The sequence below is a fragment of the Alligator sinensis genome, unplaced genomic scaffold (assembly GCF_000455745.1).
Source record: "Alligator sinensis unplaced genomic scaffold, ASM45574v1 scaffold422_1, whole genome shotgun sequence".
Taxonomy (NCBI): Eukaryota; Metazoa; Chordata; order Crocodylia; family Alligatoridae; genus Alligator; species Alligator sinensis.
The window spans coordinates 228,325-240,713 of NW_005842323.1; the positions used below are offsets into that span (position 1 = coordinate 228,325).

A 12,389-nucleotide genomic window follows, 5' to 3' on the forward strand; every position below is an offset into this window, starting at 1 on the left:
ATTGGATGAGGTATACTACATTTCTGGAGGTGCAGCTGTAAGATCCTGGGATGCTGATGGCTCTGTTGTGGGGTGTAGTAATAGTGGGGGTGGTGGAGATGTGTTGGCAGGTTTTACATTTCTTGTCCTGGCACGGTCTGGATCCTTTTGGTGTGTTCTGGGCTTGAGGAAGTTTGCTTCTGGTGATGAGGTTGGCAAGGTTCTTGTCTGAAGGCTAGGATGGGTGGCTCTGGGAAGATCTTTTTAAGAATAGGGTCTTTTTCTAATATGGGTTGCAATTTTTTGAGGATTTTCCGTACAGGTTCAAGGGAGGGTTGATACGTCATAACCAGCGGTGTGCGATTTGTGGGTGTTTTGTGGTTCTGAGTCACACCAGGAGAAACCGTTTTCCAGAATCTTGTTTCATATGGTGTCAAGTTCTTGGGAAAACCTCTGGCTTCTCCTACTGCCCTTGGCCCCAGTTCAAAAGCACTGAAGTATGTGCCAGACTTTAAGCATGTTCTTAATATTAAACATTTGCATAACTCCATCCCTGTTTTAACAAGAATGTCAGAATGTACTGAATGTTTTTTGAACCTGGGCCTTAGCATAGGACTAAGCGGGCTCTTACTAGGTGCTCCATCTCAGACACTGCCTTGCTCTGAAAAAGAATATCCAGTAAATTAAATGTACTTTTATTCCTTATCTGTATACTATCTCCAGCTTTTAATTTAGCCAAGTGGTGTCTCCATCTTCCAGGTGAAAGTGTAGCAGAAAGCCCCCTTTTCCTCTTGCCTGCATTTGCTTTCCCCTCTTTGGATATGTTTCTTCTCTTCTACCTTTTCTTCCTTCCTCTTTCTTTCACTGTAAGATAAGGAATTGTGTTTTAAAGTTTGTATGCATGCATTTTGTATCTCCCCTTGTATTTTGGTATTTTTATCTATTTGTGTGCCATGGCATTACTCTTGTAGATTATATTTTATACTCTTCACCTTTTAACTAAATGTGTTTTAGTTTTAGAAGTAAGTTATACACTGTAACAATGTTAACAAGGGCAGGAATAAAACCTCTGCTCAGGCGGGCCCCTGAAAGAGTGAGTGAATCAGTGATTGAATGCATAACACAGTAGCAGGCTTCAGTAACAAGCGGCAATTAACACCTATGGAAACTGCAGATCAACCAACGGAAGAAATCAATAGGAGACAATGTAGCAACCGGGAATTCTCTAAACTTCACTGTTCAAGGGCTAGAAGCCCCGGTCTGAGTTAATCAATGCCGGGGACCAACTTTTGGGGCTGAATATCTCCAGATCGACTGCTCCCAGAGCCCTATTCATGAAAGCGGTAAATTAATCAAAATTCATCAACGGACTCCCAAACCTGCACATATATGCGGATGACCCCTGGGGCTGACAGATGCCATCCAGTAGCCACCGAAGGGGAAGTTCCATGAGGGTCAACGACCCCTGGATTGGGCAAACCTGAAAACTGGGGAGTCACCAAAGTCTGCCAAGGACAGATAAAAAGCAGTGAAAAGTGACCCTCAGTGGCACCCTCTTGATCTCCAACTTGACCAGCACCCAGCCTGTCCAGCCAGAAGGTATAACCGACTCTTGTAGCTCGCTACTGTTGTGTGTGTGCATGTGTGTGTGTGTGAGGGGACCAGCCCCAAGGTTTATGATATGACTTCATTACACTTCAGTCCACCTAATAAACCAGAATTTTAAGGATCCCGAGTTGGACATTTGTAGCCAACAAAAGGTCCGTTAAAGGCAAGCTCCAGTATCGTAGTGCGTATAGTGCTTTCCAGCAAGAACCCACAAAATATCTGTAGAAGCAATAAATACTCCAGGGAATGCATCAGCAGTCTCTTGCACAATTAGGCCAGGAAGAACTAAAAGTCAGGAAAAGTTTTCAGACACACTAAAATCTTTAATGCTTCTTCATGCTCTTGGCTTGTTGTGCCAAAGACAAGCTTTTATTTTAAGAACCCCCTTATGAAGTCCACTGAAGCACTATGGGTCAGGATACTGTCCTGTAATTGCTGTTTGAATGACACACATCTATCAAAGCATGTCATTATATGGCTTTGTTATTTGGAAATACCCCATAGATAGTTCCAGGGGTTTAGGTTGTAGCCGTGTTGGTCTAAGAATATAGGCAGACAAGTTTCCTTGGGTGAATTTGATATCTTTTATTAGACCAACCCAAATGGTTGGAGAATAGTTATTAAGCAAGCTTTCGGGTTCAAAAACCCTTCGTCAGGCTAAGGAAGTTTCAGCAGTTGGTGTGTGCTCTTCCTGGATGGAATGAAAAGTAAAGAAGCCAGGGGCTGGGCTGGGCTGGGCTGGGGAGCCAGTTGCCAGGCAGATTGTAATGTATCAAAAATCCAATGTCTATGTTTAGTTCCTGATCTCTAGTATCCAGCAGGTTGATGAAATGGAGCTCGTAGGCTCGTCTCTGGGAAGTGCTGTGTAAGTTTCCCTTGAGGATCAGGACTGAGAGATTGGAGAGAGAGTGGCCCTCCTGTGAGAAATGTGCCCCCACCGGTTTTGTTCACTAGTTTATGCACTCATTTGACACTCATTCATAACTAATTAAGGGCTTTTTGAGCCTGTGCAATTTTTTTATGTCAAATTTTGTATCTGATTTTGTATCAACTATTACTAAATTTTAGTGCAGAGCTGGTTAATCACATCTTAAGTGTAGTGTGCATCAGGGATCTTAGGGTACTCAAGGATGTAATGTGTGCTGTCAAATGTATGGCAGTTGTTAGCAGCAGTATATAATCAGAATGCAGGCATCAGAAATCCAGTTTCTTTGACAGGGGTGGAGGTGGAGGCAGCATTGTTGGAGGTGTAGTTCTTGGTTTTAAATCTTCTAATGTTATAGTAAAAACTGCACACAGCATTTTATTATAATGGAATAAAATGAACAGCAATGGATGATTTTTTAATTTAAAAAAAAAAAAAAGGGTATTTCTTGATGAAACATTCCTTGCTGGGTGTCATGCTGAGTGAGGATATCATGTTTTTCTATTCAAGTTTAGAACTACGATCTCCTGAATATCCTGGGGTGTTAGAAGTTCTTCAGTGGTTCCCATGCTGTAGGACTGTAATGCTCTGGTTGGGATCAGGACTCCATTGTCCTGGTGACTTTACAGACTGTCATAGTAGGAGGCCATTTCTACCCCACAACCCATGGGAAACTTATGACTGCGGTGTGACTTTTCCTGCCTGAACTCAGATATGCAGCATTCAGCGCTTTAGGAACACTTCGGCAAAACACTAAATCTGATGCAGCCACAGTTGCAGGAAAGGCTGCTGACTTATTTTAGAAATAGTAAAATATTTGTGCTAATTCTTGGGAACCCACCGGATTACAGAGTACTGTCTATGGGCCACACTTTACTGAGTTCTGTGCTGTTGCCTACTACCATTTGATGAAGGTACAGCATGGTACCCAGAAACCTATAGTAACGTATTCATATTAAAGACAGTGCTTCAGTAGACAACACCATTTTGTGCAAATTCAGTCCTTTAAATCTTGGCAGGATGCCATTATAATCTCCTTTAGTGAAAAAAACTGCATCAATCTAGTGCATTTTTCAAACCTGGCAGAGTTCTTGTTGCATACTTGAAACCCTTGGAAGCAGGCTGAAATTGTCATGTACCTCCCCTACAGTGGCTTAACCACCACCAATGCCATACATCCAGGGAGTCTAGATAAAGTATTACCATCTGGGATGCTGCCTTCTAATTCATGTTCTAAGCCCTTTTCCCTGTCCTCCTCTTCAAATGGGATGTTGAAATTTCTCTTGACCATTCTCCTTTTTTGCTGTGGTACAAAACCCCCATATAATCTGCATCATTTTAATGTTACCCTATATTGGAAGGTGTTTTATTAGTTTCCAAGAAGGTTTACCATATACCTATCAAGTGAGTAGCTTTAGCACAGGACTTGTATTCATTATTCATTAGAAATATAATAAGCTGCAATAATTAAAATATTTATGAAACTGTTCAAAGAGAAACTAAATCCTATTGTACTCGTATTACCTGTTGTACCTGTTGTATTCTGTGTGCCCCACTCCCCCAAGTATTTGAAAGGAATTAAGTTTTCTTTTTCTTTTTTATCTGTAGCATTAAAACTAGGTCCTGAAGCATTCAAATTTGATGGTGGTGTGGAGGCAGTGGCAGTGCGGCAGAATGAAAAGTATTACATTCTGAGACCAGAGGTGATTGAGACCTATTGGTACATGTGGAGATTCACACATGATCCCAAATACAGACAGTGGGGCTGGGAGGCAATGCAGGTAAGTACGGATTAACTCAGTCAATAGAATACCTCTACTTTGTTCTTCTGTAGCCCTTTTATCCCAGGATATGAGGACACTTTCAAACATTAATGCACATAGCACAGGGCAGGATGGTTGTCACTTTTCCTGATTTACAAATGAAGAAACAGATCCATAGATAGGTGACATTTTCAAGGTGACCCAGCAAGTGAGCTGGGAAATGAATTCTGTACTAAAATCAGTATGGAACTCCTAGTCTTGACCTTTAATTTGTAGGCCACAGACCCTGCATTGTGGTAAGCATTTACTGTGTTAATGCTTACTGGACATGAAAGCTGTGGCGTTTTAAAAATCATCTTAGAATATTTGTTCTTGAAATATAAGTAGGTACTCAGCTGACTGTCCTCAAACAGGCTGCAGAGGATGTTGTGTATAAATACATGTCCATTCATGCACACTGGCTTTCATTGCTCTATGTGAGCGATAATCAAAGTTAGTTCTGTTTGTTGTTAGGGATAGTTAGTATGTCTGATTGCTAGACTGGGTGGACCTGCTCCACCATTAGACCAAAGTCTTTTAGAAGCAGAACATAAACAGCATCAAAAATAAATGGGAAGGGTGGAGGAAAAGAGAAGGAATAATATTACTGTGATGCTTAAAAAAGTTGTTGCTTTTCTATGTACTAGTTGTTCAATTTGTATTTGGTTGTTGAATCCACCTCTTGAATGGGAAAGTCCCTTAAGTTTCAAGCTAATCTGTCCCGTTGGAAATATTGTGACTAGGCTACAGAAACTTAGATTCATAGTGTAATCCCAATATAGATCAATAATTCCACTTGTCTGTAATCCACAGACAACTGCCCCATCCTATCTTTCTGGGTTATGAAGTATAGTAAAAAAAAATTATATGCATCAAAATGAAGCCTAAATTCTTATTGCAGATAGTAAAATAAGATTTCTATAAATTCCTGTTTTACATGCTTCCAAGAGCAAAGCTGGAAATATTGCTAGCCTGGGTGAATTCCATTGCTGCCACCTACTAGCCTCATCTTGAGTCTTACAAAACTGATAGGTGGGGCAACCTGGACACTTCCCAGTTCCTTCTTCATGGTCTCAGAGCATAAAAATTAATCACTGCTTTTCACTTCTTTCACTTTGCTGTTTAAGTTTTTTTTCACCTGCCTGGGCAGTACATCTAATAGCAGCTGTCTACCCAGATTGCAGGGGGACTCACCAATTTTTGCAGGTTGATCATGGTGTAAAGTTCCAATTCTGCAGTCATTTTGTGGCAGCCCCATCTCTTAGTACTGATTGGAGAGACCTAGGAGCGGGGAGGGGGTAGCCACTGTCTTGTTTGCTGGCTGTCCTTTGTACATTCCAGCCCTTCAGTACATAGATGCCCAGGGGGGAGGAGGGAAAGGGGGCTGCCATCATCTTGTCTGCTGCCCTTCCTGCTGTCCCACCAGCCAGCACCTTCCCTTCCCAGCAGCAAGAACCACTGGCTCCCACTGGGGACACAGCATTTTATTTCTATTAAGTTTTTTTGTTGATGTTGCAGGTTTTGCAGACAATCCTGGATTTCCCGAGTTAAGTAGGTCCCTAGTGATCAGAGATGAGAATAAAAGATGAAGAAACCAAGGGAGTTTTTGAAGTCTTGTGACATCAGCAAGGCAAATGACATGATGAGAACAGTGAGCTGGGCAGGAACTAAATAAGGTCTGAAAGCAAGGCACTAATGTACAGAAGCTAAGAGAGTGCATACAAGTATTTGAAGCAGAGTGTGATTTCCTGCAAAAAGTGGGTTTAAGAATGTTTGTGTATGTGATATGGAGGGAAAAGAGCTTGGTTAATTGGGCTTGTTTTCTTGTAGCATTTTGGAAAAATTGAAAAGGAACAAAGTGGGAAATTATCAACCTGGGAAGGAACCTAACATTATTGTAAAGAACTAGCAAAATTTAGCAAGGGCAATGATGTAGCAAGCAAAGGAGGCAGAGGCATGAAAGTTGGGAGCTTGTGAGATGAGAATAATACAGGTATTGCCAAAGATGATCAGGAAGGGATACACCGATAGATTTGATGATGGAGCTACACTGTTCTCAGTGGTGGCAGATGACAGAACAAGGAACAGTGGTCTCAAGTTGTAGCAAGGGAAGTTTAGGTTAGATATTGGGAAGAATTGTCTCACTAGGAAGGTAATAAAACACTGAAGCAGGTTACACAGAGGTTGTGGAATCTCCATCCTTGGAGGTTTTCAAGACCCGGCTAGACAAAACTTTGACTTGGATAATCTAGTTGGGGATGGTCCTATCTTGAGCAGGTGGTTGGACTGTTAAAATAGTTGAAGGGGCCCATTTCCTAGCCATTGCTTAGGATGCTTGCTGTCATGATGTCATGAAGAAATCTGATGATGGTAACAAATTTTGGCGGCCATCCAGATCTCATCAGGATCTTCCATAGGGCTTCTCTGTTGAATCAAAGGCCTTAGGTCAATGAAAACCATGTAAAGGTCTTTGTTGCTCATGGTGCTTCTTCTGCAGCTGTCTAGCAACAAAGATCATGTTTGCTATACCTCTGACAGTCTGAAACCGCTTTGGGACTCAGGTAGAATTTCCTTGGCAAGGGGAATGAGTCTGGCGAGGAGAATGCAGGTCAGGATCTTCCCAGATATGGACAGGAATGCAATGCTGCATTAATTGTTGCTATCTGATTTTATTACCTTTCTTGAATATGGTTATAATACTGGCATCTCTCAAGTTACTGGGAATCTGTTTCCAGATTCTCAGAATAACAGCAAGGAGTTGGTAAGAGCTTTTGTTCTTTTCCACCATGCTTATAAATTTCAGCTGGCATTCCATCAGGAATGCTTTGTTATTGTTCATCTGTCCAACGGCTTTCAAGACCTCTTGAGAGGTTGGTGGGTCTACAAGGTGGTCCTTAATGGGTTGTTGTGAAATGGCTTTTATGGTACTATCTTCAACATTCAAATCTTGGATCAGAAGCTCTTGAAAATGTTCTTTCCACTGTACATTGATGGTGGAGCTGTCTTCAAAGACTGTTATTCCATCCTCAGATTTCAAAGGGATGGCTTCTTGGTTGCTTGGCCCATAGATAGCCTTGGTTGCACTGAAGAAATTATGCATATCATAGCTGTCAGCAAACTTTTTGATCTCTCTTGCTTTATGCTCCCATCACTTGTTCTTTCACTCTCAAGTTCTGTTTCAGGTGGGTTCTGTTTTAATGTGATGGTAAGAGTCTTGCTTCTGTTTGGAGTTGATGTCATTCTGCCAAGTTTTGAAGGCTCTTGGTTTTTTTTAATCACTGCAAGCTTGAATTTCCTTATCATTCTTATCAAACCAGACCTGATGTTTCTTTGTGGAGAAGACTAGAGACTTGCCACATGCCTCACAGGTGGCTTTCTTGAGGGTTTTTCAGGGTCAGTGGTGTCAAGATCATCAGGGAGGCTGGAGAGTTTCTCACTAAGGTATTGCTGGAAATGGTCACTTTTAGCCGGGTCTTTCAAGCACTTGATATTAAACCTCTTCCTTGGTTGCCTCTTTTACTTGCACCATTTTGGAGCGCTACAAATGAACGTGTACGTAGTGCCTGTTCAGCTCAGGTGGGTAGAGTGTGGTCTAATAACATCAAGGTTGCAGATTCAATCTCCCGTTGATGTACCCACAGTGGCCAGTCTAGAAGCAAGGGGTCTCCCGGCCGGTCGACGAGCGGGGAGGGGTACCCTGTGCACAGCAGCAAAACCAGAAGCACAAGCAGCGCAACTGGAAGTGCCTCCTGCTTCTTCATGCCACTGCTGCATACCTCCTGGGGGCTTCTCAAGTACCCCTAGGCATACATGTACCCCTGGTTGACAACCCCTGGACTAGATGATCTCTTGAGGTCCCTTCCAACCTTATTTCTGTAACAGAGACTTGGTGGGATAGCTCACATGACTGGAGTGCTGACATGGATGTGTACAAACTGTTCAGGAAGGACAGGCAGGGGAGAAGAAGAGGAGGAGTTGCTGTTTATGTAAAAGACTTGTATGATTGCTCAGAGGTACAGTATGAAATTGGAGATAGGCTTATTGAAAGTCTCTGGCTTAGAGTCAGAGGGGAGAGCAACAAGGGTGACATTGTGATGGGTGTGTGCTGTTGACCACCAAAGCAGGAGGATGAGGTTTTTTACAAACAGCTAACAGAAGTTTCCTGATCACAGGCCATGTTTCTCATGGAGGACTTCAGTCACCCTGGCATCTTCTGGGAGGGCAGTACAGCAGTGCACAGGCAATCCGAGAAGGTTTTAGAGAGTGCTAGGAACAACTTCCTGGTGCACATGCTGGAGAAGCCACCCAAAGCAAGAAGTGCTCTTCTTGACCTGCTGCTTGCAAACGAGGAAGAGTTGGTGGAGAATGTAGAAGTGGATGGCAACTTGGGCAGCAGTGACCATGAGATGGTTGAGTTCAGGATCCTGAGGAAAAGAAGGAAGGAGAGCAGCAGAGTAAGGACTCTGAACTTCAGAAAAGCAGAAGTCCTGGAGAGCTGCTTGTATTTTAAAGAAACCTTACTTGAGGGCACAGGAATGAACCATTCTAATGCACAGAAAAATAGCAGGTATGACAGAAGACCATCTTAGCTTAGCAGGAAACTCTTTAGTGAGCTAAAACACAAAAAGGAAACTTACAAGAAGTAGAAACTTGGACAAACAACCAGAGAGGAGTATAAAAGTATTGTTTGGGCATGTAGGGATGAAATCAAGAAGACCAAAGCACATTTGGAGTTGAAGCTATCAAGGGACATGAAGGGTAACAAAAAGGGTTTTTACAAGTATGTCAGCAACAGGAAGATGATCATGGAAAGTGTGGGTTCATTACTGAATGGAGGGAGGCAACCTAGTGACAGATGATGCAGAAAAGGCTGAAGTACTCGATGCCTTTTTTTACTTCAGCCTACAAAGATGAGGTCAGCTCCCAGATTACTGCACCTGGCAGCACAGTTTGGGGAAGAGATGAGAAACTGACAGTGGTGAAAGTACAGGTTGGGTACTATTTAAAAAAGTGGTTATGTACATGTCCATGGGGCCAGATGCGATGCACCTGAGGGTGCTGGGAGATATGGTTGCAGAGCCTCTGGCCATTATCTTGAAAACTTGTTGCAATTGGGAGAGGTCCTGGACAACTGGAAAATGTAGTGCCCATCTTGAAGAAGGAGCATCCAGAGAACTACCAACTGGTCAGCTTCACCTCAGTTCTTGGAAAAATCATGGAGCAGGTCTTCAGGGAATCCATTTCTAAGCACTTGGAGGAGAACTTGATTAGGAACAGTTAGCATGAATTCTCCAAGGGCAGGTTATGCCTGACCAACCTGATTGCCTTCTATGATGAAATGACTGGCTCTATGGATGTAGGGAGACCAGTGGATGTGGTGTACCTTGATTTTAGCAAGGCTTTTGATACGGTCTCCCACAATGTTCTTGAAAGCAAGATGAGGAAGTCCAGGTTCGATGCCTGGACGATAAGGTGCATAGGAAACTGATTGGATTGTTAGGCTCAAAGGTCAATCAATGACTCAACTTCTAGTGGCCCCTGGCATGTCCCAGGAGTCAGTCCTGAGGCTGGTTTCATTCAGTATCTTCATCAGTGACCTGAAAGATAGAATGGGGTGCACCCTCTGAATGTTTGCAGATGTCACCAAGCTGGGGGGAATGCTAGATAGGCTGGAGAGTAGGGCTAGGATTTAGAGAGACCTCAACAAATTTGGAGGTTGGGACCAAATAAATCTCATGAGGTTCAATAAGGAGAAGTGCAAAGTCCTGCATTTAGGATGGAACAATCCCATGCACTGGTACAGTCTGGGGACCAACTGGCTAAGTTGCAGCTCTGCAGAAAAGGACCTGGGGGTTACAGTGGACAATAAGCTGAATATGAGCCAACAGTATGTCCTTGTTGCCAAGCAGGCTAATGGCATACTGGGCTGCATTAGTAGGAGCTTTGCCAGCAGCAGATTGAGGGAAGTGATTATTCCCGTCTATTCAGTGCTGGTGAGGCTACATCTGGAGGACTGTGTCCAGTTTTGGGTCCCCCACTACAGAAAGGATTGAGAGTCCAGTGGAGAGCAATGAAAATGGTTAGGGGAACTTGACTTAGGAGGCAGAGGCACTATGGATCAAACTACAAGGGGGTGTCTACTACAGACCACCCAACCAGGGGGAAGAGCTGGACCAGGACTTCTCCAGTCAGTTTATGGAGGCGGTTAGGTCAAGGAATGTTATTGTCATGGGTGACCTAAACTACCCAGACATTTGCTGGGAGGAGCAGACAGCCAGGTCTGACTGCTCGCGTAAGTTCCTGGCTATATTACAGGACCTTCACATTATCCAGGAGGTGCACAGCTCCACTAGGGGTAACATCTTGCTGGACCTGGTCCTGGCCACGGGGGATGACTTGGTGAGGGGACTGCAGGTCCTTGACCACCTGGGCAACAGCAGTCATCACCTGCTGGATTTCACTATCCAATGCAGGGTGTCAAGGGCTTACACCAAGGCTATAGCCCTTGACTTCAGAAGGGCCAGCTTCAATGAGCTTAGGAGACTAGTGGGGGAGGCACTGGGGGCCGAGAAGGTAGAGGAGATGGGAGTCCACAAGGGATGGTCGTACCTTAAGGGGGCGATCCTCCAGGCCCAAAGGATAACAGTCCCTGAGAGAAGCAAGGTAAGAGTGCTCAGAAACCCCCTTGGCTCAGCAAGGGCATTCAGGAACGCTTGAGGACTAAAAGTACAACCAGTGGAAGGGAGGAGCTGTCACCAAGGAGGAGTACTCCTCCTTGGCCCGTGAGTGTAGCAGGGCTGTTAGGAAGGCCAAGGTAGAAATGGAACTCAGGCTAGCATCTAGGATTAAGGACAACAAAAAGTCCTTTTTCAAGTACATTGGGAGCAAGAAGAGGGCACCAGGCAATGTAGGGCCCCTGCAAGATGCAAATGGTAATCTTGTGGCTACGCCAGACAAGAAAGCTGATATTTTTAACAGTTTCTTTGCCTCTGTTTTCTGGTAGGCAAAAGAAACTGGCTAATGTGGTCCCAATTTTCAAGAAAGGGAGGAAGGAGGACCCAAGCAACTATAGGTCTCTAAGCCTCATCTTGGTGCTCAGGAAGATCTTGGAGAGAATCATCAAGGAGCACATCTGTGGGGGGCCAGCAGGGGAGATCATGCTCAGAGGCAATCAGCATGGGTTCATCAAAGGCAGGTCCAGACCAACCTGATTGCCTTTATTACCAAGTAACTAAATCCTTGGATGATGGTGTCGCCGTGGCCGTAGTCTTTCTAGACTTTAAGAAGGCCTTTGACACTGTCTCTCACCCCATTCTCATCAATAAATTAAGCAACTGTGGCATTGATTCCTACACAGTTGGATGGGTAAAAAATTGGCTGATGGGGCGCACCCAGAGAGTAGTAGTGGATGGGTCGTTCTGAGCCTGGCGAGATGTGAGCAGTGGGGTACCCCAGGGCTCGGTCCTCAGGCCTGCACTGTTTAACATCTTCATCAGCGACTTGGATGAGGGGGTGGAAAGCACACTGTCCAAGTTTGCTGATGACACTAAGATGTGGGGCGAGGTGGACACACTTGAAGGGAGAGAGAGGCTGCAAATAGATTTAGACAGACTAGAAAAGTGGGCAGACAAGAATAGGATGGGGTTCAACGTAGACAAATGCAAGGTGCTGCATCTTGGGAGAAGGAATCCATGGCAAAGATGCAGGCTGGGGAGTTTCTGTCTTGAAAGCACAGGCGGAAAGGGATCTTGGAGTCATTATTGACTCCAAGATGAACACGAGCTGCCAATGCCAGACCACAGCCAGCAAGGCCAGCCATACCTTGTCATGCATCCAAAGATGCATCTTAAGCTGGTCCATAGAGGTGATCCTCCCCCTCTATGCGACATTGCTCAGGCCGCAGTTGGGGTACTGCATTCAGTACTGGGCGCTGCACTTCAAAAGGGATGTGGCCAGCCTGGAGAGGGTTCAGAGGAGGGCCACCCGCTTGGTGAGAGGGCAGCAGGACAGGCCCTATGAGGAGAGACTGAAGGACCTGAACCTGTTCAGCCTCAGCAAGAGGAGGCTGAGGGGGA

The 12,389-nt window shown here is 44.4% G+C and overlaps 1 protein-coding gene across 4 annotated transcripts in view; it reads left to right on the forward strand.

The window, feature by feature from the left end:
- Positions 1–12,389, forward strand: part of MAN1A2 (mannosidase alpha class 1A member 2) — a 217,773-nt gene that overhangs the window by 181,114 nt on the left and 24,270 nt on the right. For 2 of the 4 annotated variants that reach the window (XM_006028550.3, XM_006028551.3), the window contains one exon: positions 4,121–4,293. In XM_006028550.3, the coding sequence (XP_006028612.1) occupies positions 4,121–4,293 (173 nt within the window). Of the gene's footprint in view, positions 1–4,120; positions 4,294–12,389 lie in introns of those variants that run through there. The other 2 variants (XM_025209999.1, XM_014522227.2) reach the window with 1 other exon arrangement.